Raw genomic sequence first — 15,195 nt, forward strand, 5'->3', positions numbered from 1 at the left:
GTGTGGGTTGACTGAGTATTACTGTAAGGGAAGTTGACTATAACTGCTGGGGAAGTGTGGGTTGACTGAGTATTACTGCTATAAGGGAAGTGTGGGTTGACTGAGTATTACTGCTATAAGGGGAAGTGTGGGTTGACTGAGTATTACTGCTGTAAGGGAAGTGTGGGTTGACTGAGTATTACTGCTATAAGGGGAAGTGTGGGTTGACTGAGTATTACTGCTAAGGGGATGTGTGGGTTGACTGAGTATTACTGCTCTAAGGGAAGTGTGGGTTGACTGAGTAGGAGTATTACTGCTAGGAAGTTGACTGAGTATTACTGCTGTAAGGGGAAGTGTGGGTTGACTGAGTATTACTGCTATAAGGGGAAGTGTGGGTTGACTGAGTATTACTGCTGTAAGGGGAAGTGTGGGTTGACTGAGTATTACTGCTATAAGGGGAAGTGAAGTGTATTACTGCTGTTGAAGTGTGGGTTGACTGAGTATTACTGCTCTAAGGGGAAGTGTGGGTTGACTGAGTAGGAGTATTACTGCTGTAAGGGGAAGTGTGGGTTGACTGAGTATTACTGCTGTAAGGGGAAGTGTGGGTTGACTGAGTATTACTGCTGTAAGGGGAAGTTGACTGAGTATTACTGCTGTAAGGGGAAGTTGACTGAGTATTACTGCTGTAAGGGGAAGTGTGGGTTGACTGAGTATTACTGCTATAAGGGGAAGTGTGGGTTGACTGAGTATTACTGCTGTAAGGGGAAGTGTGGGTTGACTGAGTATTACTGCTATAAGGGGAAGTGTGGGTTGACTGAGTATTACTGCTGTAAGGGGAAGTGTGGGTTGACTGAGTATTACTGCTGTAAGGGGAAGTGTGGGTTGACTGAGTATTACTGCTGTAAGGGGAAGTGTGGGTTGACTGAGTATTACTGCTATAAGGGGAAGTGTGGGTTGACTGAGTATTACTGCTATAAGGGGAAGTGTGGGTTGACTGAGTATTACTGCTATAAGGGGAAGTGTGGGTTGACTGAGTATTACTGCTGTAAGGGGAAGTGTGGGTTGACTGAGTATTACTGCTGTAATGGGAAGTGTGGGTTGACTGAGTATTACTGCTGTAAGGGGTGGGTGCTCAGCCTATTGAGTACCTCTTTCCCCCCTCTCTCTCCAGAACTACCCTACACCTTTACCTCTTTCTCCCCTCTCTTTCCAGATGATATCCTGTGACTGGTGAGATCTGGCCGCCCGACAACCTGCTCACTCGACCCTCCTCCTCCTCCCTTCTCCAGACCAACTCTGGAGACCTTCTCCCATTTCTCACTTCCCTCATCAACTCATCCCTGACCACTGACGTCCCCTTTCACGTCAAAATGCTCCTCTCCTCAAGAAACTCATCTGACGTCCAAAATTATAGACCTGTATTCCTTCTTTCTTTTCGTTCCAAAACACTTGAGCGTGCTGTCTCTGACCAACGCTCTCATTATCTTTCTCAGAATGATCTTCTTGACCCTAACCAGTCAGGCTTCAAGACGGGTCACTCAACCGAGACTGCTCTTCTCTGTGTCACGGAAGGTCTCCACACTGCCAAAGCTGACTGTCTCCTCTGTTCTCATCCTCCTAGATCTATCTGCTGCCTCTGATACAGTGAACCATCAGATCCTCCTCTCCTCTCTCAGGGATGGGTGTCTCAGTCTCTATCAGATCCTCCTCTCCACCCTCTCAGGGCTGGACTTCTCAGGCTCTATCAGATCCTCCTCTACACCCTCTCAGGGCTGGGAGTCTCAGGCTCTATCAGATCCTCCTCTCCACCCTCTCAGGGCTGAGTGTCTCAGACTCTATCAGGTCCTCCTCTCCACCCTCTCAGGGCTGGGCGTCTCAGGCTCTATCAGGTCCTCCTCTCCACCCTCTCAGGGCTGGGCGTCTCAGGCTCTATCAGGTCCTCCTCTCCAACCTCTCAGGGCAGGGTGTCTCAGGCTCTATCACCACTCCTGGACTGCATCCTACCTGGCAGGCCACTCCTACCAGGTGATGTGGAGAGGATCTGTGTCTGCACCACATACTCTCACTACTGGTGTCCCCCAGGGCTCGGTTCTAGTCCCTCTCTTCTTCTCTCTATAGACCAAGTCACTCTGTTCTGTCATATCCTCACATGGTCTCTCCTACCACTGCTATGAGGATGGACCTCTCCTCTTCTATCACTGCTATCAGGATGGACCTCTCCTCTACTCTCTATACACCAAGTCACTCAGCTCCGTCATATCCTCTCATGGTCTCTCCTATCACTGCTTTGAGGATGACACTCAACTACTTTTCTCCTTCCCCCCCTTCTGACACCCAGGTGTCGCCACACATCTCTGCGTGCCTGGCAGATATCTCAACTTGGATGTCGGCCCACCACCTCAAGCTGAACCTGGACAAGATGAATCTGCTCCTCTTCCCTTTTATCTCAGCTTGGCTTAACAAGACGAAAGTGCTCTTCCTCCCGGGGAAGGCCTGCCCGCTCAAAGACCTCTTCATCACGGTTGACAACTCCACAGTGTCGCCCTCCCAGAGTACAAAGATCCTTGGCGTGATGTGACGGCCCTGAATTTGTCTGAACCGTCTCAGTGATTCTCCTTCCAATTTCCAATTTAATAACCAGCATCAGCTGTGCAAAAGTGGGGTTGTGATGGAGATGTGAATGAGGAAGTGTTCAACCCTCAGTTCTGAAGGGACTTTTTTACTCCGTTTGTTTTGTTGTATTTAAAAGTGCTGCTTTTGTATCTCAAGTTTAACCAGGATTGGATCATTGCTTCCTTTGGACTTCACATCTCAGTTGGTCTCCGCTGGAGATCTGTTGGTGGATTGGATTGTCTGACTGACCGACTGACTACAACATACGGTATTTCATTTGTTTTGGTGTGATGTTTTATGTAGTTGAAGAAGTATTGAGATGTGATACTCTTTATGGTTGTGGTGGTAAAAGAGTTGATATTTTGTTTGTATGATTGATTGTACGATTGAGACTGGGTTTACGCTACACTTGTATGAACGGACAAACATTGCTTGACAAAGGTCACTTGAGTTCCTTGAACTCCTTTAGGGTTCTCTGAACTCCTTTACCAGGCTGGACTCTTTTAGAAGTACAGGACTTTTCTGGAGGAACCAGAGCTCATTGTTTGTTATATTATTATGTGGGTGTGATCATTTATGTTCCTAATTCAACACATTTGTTTTGAAGTTCTTGCCAATGTTTTAAGGGGTTATGAAAAGTGTATTTCCATACTGACTTTTACATGAGTCCTTTGTATTGGTGTAGACTTGACAGACCAGACGAGACTCATTCCCTCCCAAACCAAAAGGAGAAATCAATATTTTCTCTGGTAGGCACAACCTACCTGGCACCCCTACAAACAATAACCTCAAGTCAAAACCGTTACAGTGAACATGGAGAGCTGTCGTTCTCTGCTAACATCAAACCAGTGACTTGCTCCTGCAGGTTCATGCTCTACAACATCTGTAGAGTACAACCCTACCTCACACAGGAAACGGCACAGCTCTTAATCCACTCGTCATCTCCCGTCTGGGAGATCTGCAACTCGCTGTTGGCTGGGCTCCCCGCTTGTGCCATCACACCCCGCAACTTATCCAGAATGCTGCAGCCCACCTTGTGTTCAACCTTCCCAAATTCTCCCAAATTCACCCTTCTTCCACACACTTCACTAGTTTCCAGTCGAACCTCACATCCACTACAAGACCATGGTGCTTGCCTATGATACAGCAAGAGGAACCCCTACATCCCTACCTTTAGGACAGTTCCGGCTCAGCCCAGTCCAAGCTCTTCTCTGTCCTGGCACCGCAGTGGTAGAACGAGCTTCCCCTTGAAGCTAGGAGAGCAGAGTCCCTGCCAATCTTCTGAAAACATCTGAAACCTCTTCAAAGATTATCTTAAATAATCCCAGATCATCTCCTCCCCCACTAAAAAGCTTAAACATGAACTAATACTTCCACTTGTCTATTTTTCCTCTGACTTTGCTGACAGCTACTTTACTCAGGAAAATATACTATGATATATGGTTGTCCATCTTTTTATATTTTTTTATTTTATTAATCCTTTATTTAACTAGGCAAGTCAGTTAATAACAAATTCTTATTTACAATGACGGCCTACCTGGGAACAGAACGACAAAAGGCAAAAGACCTGGTTGGACTGTCGTATCGGGTGGAAACTTAATGATTGTGTTGGAGTGCGCAGCCAGGCAGTCGTGGGTTAACAGGGAGTACAGGAGGGGACTAAGCATGCACCTCTGAGGGGCCCCAGTATTGAGGGTCAGTGTCGAAGACGGGATGTACCTACCCCTACCACCTTGTGGAGGCCCGTGTGCAGTGCAGTGTGCAGTGCAATAGAGATTGCATCATCTGTGGATCTGTTGGGGCGGTGTGCAAATTGGAGTGGGTCTAGGGTTTCTGGGATGTTGATTTCAGCCATGACCGACATTTCAAAGCACTTAAAGGCTATAGATGTGAGTGCTACGGGGCGATTGTGTTTTAGACAGGTTACTTTGGTGCACAGAGATTATGGTGGTCTGCTTGAAACATCCAGGTATTACAGACTGGGACAGGGAGATGTTGAAAATGTCAGTGAAGACACTTGTCAGCTGGTCAGCACATGCTCTGTGTACGTGTCTTGGTAATCCCTACAGCCTTGTGAATGTTGACATGTTTACAGATCTCCCTCATATCAGCTACGGAGAGCGTGATCACACAGTCGTCCGGAACAGCTGGTGCTCTCATGCATGGTTCAGTGTTGCTTGCCTTGAAGCGAGCATAGAATATATTTACCTCGTCTGGTAGGCTCACATCATTGGGAAGCTCGCGGCTGGGTTTCCTTGTGTAATCTGTGATAGTTTGCATGCCCTGCCACATCCGACGAGCGTCAGAGCAGGAGTAGTAAGATTCGATCTTAGATGCTTTGCCTGTTTGATCGTTCGTCAGCACAGTTTCTTATAAGCTTTCGTTTTAGTGTCCCGCTCCTTGGAAGCAGCATTTCTAGCCTTTAGCTCGGTGCGGATGTTGCATGTAATCCATGGCTTCTGGTTGGGATATGTACGTACGGTCAATGTGGGGATGACATCGTCAATGCACTTATTGATAAGCCAGTGACTTATGTGGTATACTCCTCAATGCCATCGGAAGAATCCCGGAACATGTTCCAGTCTGTGCTAGCAAAACAGTCCTGTAGCTTAGCATCGGCTTCATCTGACCACTTGTGTATTGAGCGAGTCACTGGTACTTCCTGCTTTAGGTACTTCCTGTATGAGTTTTTCCTTGTAAGCAGGAGTCCGGAGGATTTTTTTAATTAATTTTTTATTTTACCTTTATTTAACTAGGCAAGTCAGTTAAGAATACATTCTTATTTTCAATGACAGCCTAGAAACAGTGGGTTAACTGCCTTGTTCAGGAGCAGAACGACAGATTTGTAACTTGTCAGCTCGGGGGTTTGAACTTGCAACCTTCCGGTTACTAGTCCAAAGCTCTAACCACTAGTTCTTGTCAGATTTCTATGAGTAGCGTAAAAGGGATGTAGAGTTGTTTTGCCTCTAGTTGCACATATGGTAAAAATGAGTAAAGACGATTCCAGTTTCCCTGCATTAAAGTCTCCGGCCACTAGGAGCGCCACCTTTGGATGGCGGAATACAGCTCGTTGAGTGATGTCTTAATGCCAGCATCGATTTGTGGTGGCAAACAGACAGCTGTGAAAAATATATATGAAAACTCTATGAAAACACTGTGTGTGTGTGTGTGTGTGTGTGTGTGTGTGTGTGTGTGTGTGTGTGTGTGTGTGTGTGTGTGTGTGTGTGTGTGTGTGTGTGTGTGAGTCTGTATTCTCGTGTGTATTATGTCCTCACCCAGTACAGTAAGGTAGGCCTTGGCGGTCTTGACAGGCATGGTGAATAGAGAACAGGTGTACATCCCCTCGTCAGCCAGTGTGATCTCACTGATACTAATGGTCAGCTCTGACCACGACGCCCTCACCAGCTCTATGCGGTTATCTCTCAGAGCTAAAGAGAGAAAGACAGAAGGAAAGAGAGAGACAAAGAGAGAGAAAGACAGAGAGGGAGGGAGAGAGAGAGACAAAGAGAGAGAAAACAGAGAATTGAATAATGAATATTATCACTAACAATAACAATGTCCACATCTTATTTCACCACACACAATATTTCAACAAATACTGAAAAAAATACTTGTTACAATTATCCCTGGGTGGAGCAATTGAGGAGAGAGGAGGAGAGAAGAGAACTAGAGAGGAAAGGGCTAGAGAGGAGAGAAGCGAACTAGAGAGGAGAAGGCTAGAGGAACTAGAGAGGAGAGAGCTAGAGAGGAGAGGACTAGAGAGGAGAGGGCTAGAGAGGAGAGAAGAGAACTAGAGAGGAGAGGACTAGAGAGGAGAAGGCTAGAGAGTAAAGGACTAGAGAGGAGAGGACTAGAGAGTAGAGGACTAGAGAGGAGAAGACTAGAGAATAGAGGACTAGACAGGAGAGGACTAGAGAGGAGAGTAGAGGACTAGAAAGGAGAGGACTCAAGAGTAGAGGACTAGAGAGTGGAGGACTAGAGTGGAGAGGACTAGAGAGGAGAGGACTAGAGAGGAGAGGACTAGAGCGTAGAGGACTAGAGACTAGAGAGTAGAGGACTAGAGAGTAGAGGACTAGAGAGTAGAGGACTAGAGAGGAGAGGACTAGAGAGTAGAGGACTAGAGAGGAGAGGACTAGAGAGGAGAGTAGATGACTAGAGAGGAGAGGACTAGAGATGGTAGTAGAGGACTAGAGAGGAGATGACTAGAGAGGAGGACTAGAGAGGAGAGGACTAGAGAGGAGAGTACCGGTCTAGAGAGTAGAGGACTAGAGAGGAGAGGACTAGAGAGTAGAGGGCTAGAGAGGAGATGACTAGAGAGGTGAGGACTAGAGAGTAGAGTAGAGGACTAGAGAGGAGAGTAGAGGACTAGAGAGGAGAGGACTAGAGAGGAGAGTAGAGGAGTAGAGAGTAGAGGACTAGAGAGTAGAGGACTAGAGAGGAGAGTAGAGGACTAGAGAGTAGAGGACTAGAGAGGAGAGGGCTAGAGAGGAGAGGGTTAGAGAGGAGAGGGCTAGAGAGGAGAGAAGCGAACTAGAGAGGAGAGGGCTAGAGGACCTAGAGAGGAGAGGGCTAGAGGGGAGAGGACTAGAGAGGAGAGGGCTAGAGAGGAGAGAAGAGAACTAGAGAGGAGAGGACTAGAGAGGATAAGGCTAGAGAGTAGAGGACTAGAGAGGAGAGGACTAGAGAATAGAGGACTAGAGAGGAGAGGACTAGAGAGGAGAGTAGAGGACTAGAAAGGAGAGGACTCAAGAGTAGAGGACTAGAGAGTGGAGGACTAGAGTGGAGAGGACTAGAGAGGAGAGGACTAGAGACTAGAGAGTAGAGGACTAGAGAGTAGAGGACTAGAGAGTAGAGGACTAGAGAGTAGAGGACTAGAGAGGAGAGGACTAGAGATGGGAGTAGAGGACTAGAGAGGAGAGGACTAGAGATGGGATTAGAGGACTAGAGAGGAGAGGACTAGAGAGGAGAGTAGAGGACTAGAAAGGAGAGGACTCAAGAGTAGAGGACTAGAGAGTGGAGGACTAGAGTGGAGAGGACTAGAGAGGAGAGGACTAGAGACTAGAGAGTAGAGGACTAGAGAGTAGAGGACTAGAGAGGAGAGGACTAGAGATGGGAGTAGAGGACTAGAGAGGAGATGACTAGAGAGGTGAGGACTAGAGAATAGAGGACTAGAGAGGTGAGGACTTAGAGAGTAGAGTAGAGGACTAGAGAGTAGAGGACTAGAGAGTAGAGGACTAGAGAGGAGAGGACTAGAGAGTAGAGGACTAGAGAGGAGAGGACTAGAGAGGAGAGGACTAGAGATGGGAGTAGAGGACTAGAGAGGAGAGGACTAGAGATGGGAGTAGAGGACTAGAGAGGAGAGGACTAGAGAGTAGAGGACTAGAGAGTAGAGGACTAGAGAGGAGAGGACTAGAGAGGAGAGGACTAGAGATGGGAGTAGAGGACTATAGAGGAGAGGACTAGAGATGGGAGTAGAGGACTAGAGAGGAGATGACTAGAGAGGAGAGGACTAGAGAGTAGAGGACTAGAGAGTAGAGGACTAAAGAGGAGAGGACTAGAGAGGAGAGGACTAGAGATGGGAGTAGAGGACTAGAGAGGAGATGACTAGAGAGGAGAGGACTAGAGAGTAGAGGACTAGAGAGTAGAGGACTAGAGAGGAGAGGAATAGAGAGGAGAGGACTAGAGATGGGAGTAGAGGACTAGAGAGGAGATGACTAGAGAGGTGAGGACTAGAGAATAGAGGACTAGAGAGTAGAGTAGAGGACTAGAGAGGAGAGTAGAGGAGTAGAGAGTAGAGGACCTAGAGAGGAGAGTAGAGGAGTAGAGAGTAGAGGACTAGAGAGTAGAGGACTAGAGAGGAGAGTAGAGGACTAGAGAGTAGAGGACTAGAGATTAGAGGACTAGAGAGGATAGGACTAGAGAGGAGAGTAGAGGACTAGAGAGGAGAGGACTAGAGAGGAGAGGACTAGAGAGGAGAGGGTTAGAGAGGAGAGGGCTAGAGATGAGAGGGCTAGAGAGGAGAGGGCTAGAGAGGAGAGGACTAGAGATTAGAGGACTAGAGAGGAGAGAGTTAGTGAGGAGAGGGCTAGAGAGGAGAGGGCTAGAGAAGAGAGGGCTAGAGAGGAGAGGGTTAGTGGGGAGAGGGTTAGTGAGGAGATGGTGAGAGAGGAGAGGGTTAGAGAGGAGAGGGCTAGAGAGGAGATGGTGAGAGAGGAGATGGTGAGAGAGGAGAGGGCTAGAGAGGAGAGGGCTAGAGAGGAGAGGACTAGAGAGGAGAGGGCTAGAGAGGAGAGGACTAGAGAGGAGATGGTGAGAGAGGAGATGGCTAGAGAGGAGAGGGCTAGAGAGGAGAGGGTTAGTGAGGAGATGGTGAGAGAGGAGAGGGTTAGTGAGGAGAGGGTTAGTGAGGAGATGGTGAGAGAGGAGAGGGCTAGAGAGGAGAGGGCTAGAGAGGAGAGGGCTAGAGAGGAGATGGTGAGAGAGGAGAGGGCTAGAGAGGAGAGGGCTAGAGAGGAGAGGACTAGAGAGGAGAGGGCTAGAGAGGAGAGGGCTAGAGAGGAGAGGGCTAGAGAGGAGAGGACTAGAGAGGAGAGGACTAGAGAGGAGAGGGTTAGTAAGGAGATGGTGAGAGAGAAGAGGGCTAGAGAGGAGAGGGCTAGAGAGGAGATGGTGAGAGAGGAGATGGTGAGAGAGGAGATGGTGAGAGAGACTCATCAGAAACATTTTGAGAGTGAGGATAATTCCAGGGCTTGAATCCAGAATTGAGCAGAAACTCAGATTTTTCACTTAAAATGTCAAACAAAAACCATTGATTTCAAAGTTTAACCAACCATAATACCCTTTGCACAAGGACTACTTTGAACAATTTACACTGAACATTTGACAAAAACTTTTACTGGACCAACTATGCAAATGCAAAGTTTGATAACATAATTTTGCCCACTGACAATGAGAAAGGGTAACTACACTACCACTATACAATACTACTACTATAACAACACTAGACTATAGTACAACCCCAGGCCTGTATACTGGCAGTAGGGGGCTCAGAGAAGAGACTGCTGCCTGCTGATAATGAGAAAGGGTAACTACACTACCACTTTACAATACTACTACTATAACAACACTAGACTATAGTACAACCCCAGGCCTGTATACTGGCAGTAGGGGGCTCAGAGAAGAGACTGCTGCCTGCTGATAATGAGAAAGGGTAACTACACTACCACTTTACAATACTACTACTATAACAACACTAGACTATAGTACAACCCCAGGCCTACTCCATCGACACTATACTACCTCTACATATACAGTGCATTCGGAAAGTATTCAGACCCCTTGACTTCTTCTACATTTTGTAAAGCTACAATAATACATAACAATATTTACTCTAAAATGGATGAAATGACTGCAAGCTCAAAAAATATTGAAAATTGTGCATTAATCCTGAGTGTGCGGAGATGTGTGCAGAAAAATGTCTCTACAGTATGTTATTACCAGGCCAGTGTCTGGTGTAAATGTCTTTACAGTATGTTATTACCAGGCCAGTGTCTGGTGTAAATGTCTTTACAGTATGTTATTACCAGGCCAGTGTCTGGTGTAAATGTCTTTATACAGTATGTTATTACCAGGCCAGTGTCTGGTGTAAATGTCTTTACAGTATGTTATTACCAAACCAGTGTCTGGTGTAAATGTCTTTACAGTATGTTATTACCAGGCCAGTGTCTGGTGTAAATGTCTTTATACAGTATGTTATTACCAGGCCAGTGTCTGGTGTAAATGTCTTTACAGTATGTTATTACCAAACCAGTGTCTGGTGTAAATGTCTTTATACAGTATGTTATTACCAGGCCAGTGTCTGGTGTAAATGTCTTTATACAGTATGTTATTACCAAGCCAGTGTCTGGTGTAAATGTCTTTACAGTATGTTATTACCAAACCAGTGTCTGGTGTAAATGTCTTTATACAGTATGTTATTACCAGGCCAGTGTCTGGTGTAAATGTCTTTATACAGTATGTTATTACAGTATGTTATTACCAAACCAGTGTCTGGTGTAAATGTCTTTATACAGTGTGTTATTACCAGGCCAGTGTCTGGTGTAAATGTCTTTATACAGTATGTTATTACCAAACCAGTGTCTGGTGTAAATGTCTTTATACAGTATGTTATTACAGTATGTTATTACCAGGACAGTGTCTGGTGTAAATGTCTTTACAGTATGTTATTACCAAACCAGTGTCTGGTGTAAATGTCTTTATACAGTATGTTATTACCAGGCCAGTGTCTGGTGTAAATGTCTTTATACAGTATGTTATTACAGTATGTTATTACCAAACCAGTGTCTGGTGTAAATGTCTTTATACAGTGTGTTATTACCAGGCCAGTGTCTGGTGTAAATGTCTTTATACAGTATGTTATTACCAAGCCAGTGTCTGGTGTAAATGTCTTTACAGTATGTTATTACAGTATGTTATTACCAGGACAGTGTCTGGTGTAAATGTCTTTATACAGTATGTTATTACCAGGCCAGTGTCTGGTGTAAATGTCTTTATACAGTATGTTATTACCAAGCCAGTGTCTGGTGTAAATGTCTCTACAGTATGTTATTACCAAACCAGTGTCTGGTGTAAATGTCTTTATACAGTATGTTATTACCAGGCCAGTGTCTGGTGTAAATGTCTCTACAGTATGTTATTACCAAACCAGTGTCTGGTGTAAATGTCTTTATACAGTATGTTATTACCAGGCCAGTGTCTAGTGTAAATGTCTTTATACAGTATGTTATTACCAGGCCAGTGTCCAATGTAGCAAACGCTTGAAAATCTGACATCTTGATTGGAAAGGCGGCCTGACATTATAGACGTTTGAAACACTGATCTCCCTACAGAAATGGTGAACCCCATTGAGAAATCAATAGTAGAATGCAAGGTATGTGAAAATCAATCAGAACCTTTCAAGACGTGAATATATCAGAAACATTATTGATTAGCTCAGGGTAATGGTTTAAATGGCAATATTTGAGTTGAAAAGACGTACATGTAAAATGCATAGACTAGCATACGGCCATTTTTTTATTCCTTGTCTTTGGCCTTTCCAGTGAGGTTTCTTTCCAAGCAGACCTCTCCTATTGTTCTGCAGCAGAGATGGGAGGCAGCATACAGGTTTTAGCAGAATAAGTAGACTGGATATTCCTTTCCTATTTTTGTGTCTTTCCAAGGAGGTTTTCTCTCTGACAAGAGTCCAGTCTCCTTCATAATAACAAAAAGTATCAATAAAAAATGACCTTATTTACATAATTATTCAGACCCTTTACTTGGAGTCCACCTGTGGTAAATTCAATTGATTGGCCATGATTTGGAAAGGCACACACACCTGTCTATATAAAGGTCCCACAGTTGACAGTGCATGTCAGTGCAAAAAAAAACAAAGCCATGAGGTGGAAGGAATTGTCCGTAGAGCTCTGAGACAGGATTGTGTCGAGGCACAGATCTGGGGAAGGATACCAAAACATTTCTGCAGCATTGAAGGTCTCCAAGAACACAGTGTGGCTTCTTGGAATATTATACTATTGTTTATTGGGCCAGTAACCGAACTGTTGCTAGATTGAATCCCCCGAGCTGACAGGGTACACATCTGTAGTTCTGCCCAAAGGCAGATAACCCACTGTTCCCCAGTAGGCCATCATTGTAAATAAGAAGAATTTGAATTTGTTCTTAACTGTCTTGCCTAGTTAAATAGAGGGTTAAATATATATATATATATACATTTATGTTATGAACATACACACAGAACACATAATGCCATGGCCTATCTCTGTCATGGGAGGCAAACGCATGACAGACACAGAGCGGCTAACCTTCCTTCTATCGAGTGTCATTTACTTCGGGAAGGATGGATGATTTGTACTCTGTTTCTAATCGTGTCTGTGTTTGTGTGTTAACGCAAGCCCACGCAATCAGTTCCACCCTAAATAAACTGTCAGCTCAGAACGACATGTGTACCTTCCTAATCGTATTGTATCTGTCAGCTCAGAACGACATGTGTCCTTCCTATTCGTATTGTATCTGTCAGCTCAGAACGACATGTGTCCTTCCTAATCGTATTGTAACTGTCAGCTCAGTCCTTCCTAATTGTATTGTAACTGTCAGCTCAGAACGACATGTGTCCTTCCTAATCGTATTGTATCTGTCAGCTCAGAACGACATGTGTACCTTCCTAATCGTATTGTATCTGTCAACCCTGCTTCTGAGATCATGCTGGCAGAAGGTATATCCAACTCAGAGTTAAAAAATAGCCTACCAGGCCGTATCTAACCGTTAGCTAACCGTTAGCTAACCGTTAGCTAGCTAGGAAACGAACTAGACGGCCCATGTGTTCTATTTCCAGAGTCTGATCCCATCAACATCTGCAACGACATTAACTTCAAGCTCCAGGAACTAGTTAAGTCACCTTTGCTAAATCTTTCCATGATGAGTGAATACTGGAGCATAAACACAGTCCGTATTTTGTTGACAAGAAGGCCATAATTTCTACTGTAGCTATTATGGAGCCTTAGTTGGTATCTCGTCTATGAGACCAAGGTCATGGAGGTCATGAAGCTCTGCCAGACAACAGCTGCCATTGGCCAACACAAAACAAGGTTCACCAGCTGAAGAACATTCTGGATCCAGCCTGGAACATTCAACCAACACACAATTCCACATTCAATATGGAATATATAATATATACAGTGGGGAGAACAAGTATTTGATTCACTGCCGATTTTGCAGGTTTTCCTACTTACAAAGCATGTAGAGGTCTGTAATTTTTATCATAGGTACACTTCAACTGTGAGACACGGAATCTAAAACAAAAATCCAGAAAATCACATGGTATGATTTTTAAGTAAATCATTGCCATTGTATTGCATGACATAAGTATTAGATCACCTACCAACCAGTTAGAATTCCAGCTCTCACAGACCTGTTCGTTTTTCTTTAAGATGCCCTCCTGTTCTCCACTCATTACCTGTATTAACTGCACCTGTTTGAACTCGTTACCTGTATAAAAGACACCTGTCCACACACTCAATCAAACAGACTCCAACCTCTCCACAATGGCCAAGACCAGAGAGCTGTGTAAGGACATCAGGGATAAAATTGTAGACCTGCACAAGGCTGGGATGGGCTACAGGACAATAGGCAAGCAGCTTGGTGAGAAGGCAACAACTGTTGGCGCAATTATTAGAAAATGGAAGAAGTTCAAGATGACGGCCAATCCCCCTCGGTCTGGGGCTCCATGCAAGATCTCACCTCGTGGGGCATCAATGATCATGAGGAAGGTGAGGGATCAGCCCAGAACTACACGGCAGGACCTGGTCAATGACCTGAAGAGAGCTGGGACCACAGTCTCAAAGTAAACCATTAGTAACACACTACGCCGTCATGGATTAAAATCCTGCAGCGCACGCAAGGTCCCCCTGCTCAAGCCAGCGCATGTCCAGGCCCGTCTGAAGTTTGCAAATGACCATCTGGATGATCCAGAGGAGGAATGGGAGAATATCATGTGGTCTGATGAGACAAAAATAGAGCTTTTTGGTCTAAAATCCACTCGCTGTGTTTGGAGGAAGAAGAAGGATGAGTACAACCCCAAGAACACCATCCCAACTGTGAAGAATGGAGGTGGAAACATCATTCTTTGGGGATGCTTTTCTGCAAAGGGGACAGGACGACTGCACCGTATTGAGGGGAGGATGGATGGGGCCATGTATCGCGAGATCTTGGCCAACAACCTCCTTCCCTCAGTAAGAACATTGAAGATGGGTCGTGGCTGGGTCTTCCAGCATGACAACGACCCGAAACACACAGCCAGGGCAACTAAGGAGTGGCTCCGTAAGAAACATCTCAAGGTCCTGGAGTGGCCTAGCCAGTCTCCAGACCTGAACCCAATAGAAAATCTTCGGAGGGAGCTGAAATTCCATATTCACCAGCGACAGCCCCGAAACCTGGAGGATCTGGAGAAGGTCTGTATGGCGGAGTGGGCCAAAATCCCTGCTGTAGTGTGTGCAAACCTGGTCAAGAACTACAGGAATCGTATGATCTCTGTAATTGCAAACAAAGGTTTCTCTACCAAATATTAAGTTTGGTACAGACTATTGACTACTAGGGTTCTGACTACTAGTTCTGACTTCTAGTTCTGACTACTAGGGTTCTGACTACTAGTTCTGACTTCTAGTTCTGACTACTAATGTTCTGACTACTAGTGTTCTATAGGGTGGGAGTTTAGTCTGTGTCTCAGTCCTTTCTTTTTTGTCTCATCCTGTCAAGGTTCACTTTCCATCATCCATTCAGTCCTGAATCCAATTTTATTTTCAGAGAAATCTGATGATTGAACAAATTTGTTTAAACATTTAGATGAGGTTTTATGGGCGAGCAGCGAAGAGGTCAAGAGGTCACAATCACAAACTACAGAATATTAAACTATCCAGACCCTCACTTATCAAATATTCAACTGCTGGAATAAATCTGCCTGTGCCGTCAGTGTGTGTCTGTGTGCTCCTCTGCCTCTTCAGACATTCCACAGCAGTAGCCACAGAGCGAGAGAGAGAGAGAATGAAAGAGAGA

At 45.3% G+C, this 15,195-nt stretch overlaps 1 protein-coding gene across 1 annotated transcript in view; it reads right to left on the reverse strand.

Moving 5' to 3' along the window:
• LOC115119424 (cell adhesion molecule 2-like) overlaps positions 1-15,195 on the reverse strand; it is a 157,960-nt gene that overhangs the window by 96,819 nt on the left and 45,946 nt on the right. Inside the window, exon 2 of the mRNA XM_065023439.1 lies at positions 5,868-6,020. Coding sequence (XP_064879511.1) covers positions 5,868-6,020 — 153 coding nt within the window. The remainder of the gene's footprint in view (positions 1-5,867; positions 6,021-15,195) is intronic.

Source organism: Oncorhynchus nerka, linkage group LG10 (genome assembly GCF_034236695.1).
Source record: "Oncorhynchus nerka isolate Pitt River linkage group LG10, Oner_Uvic_2.0, whole genome shotgun sequence".
NCBI lineage: Eukaryota > Metazoa > Chordata > Actinopteri > Salmoniformes > Salmonidae > Oncorhynchus > Oncorhynchus nerka.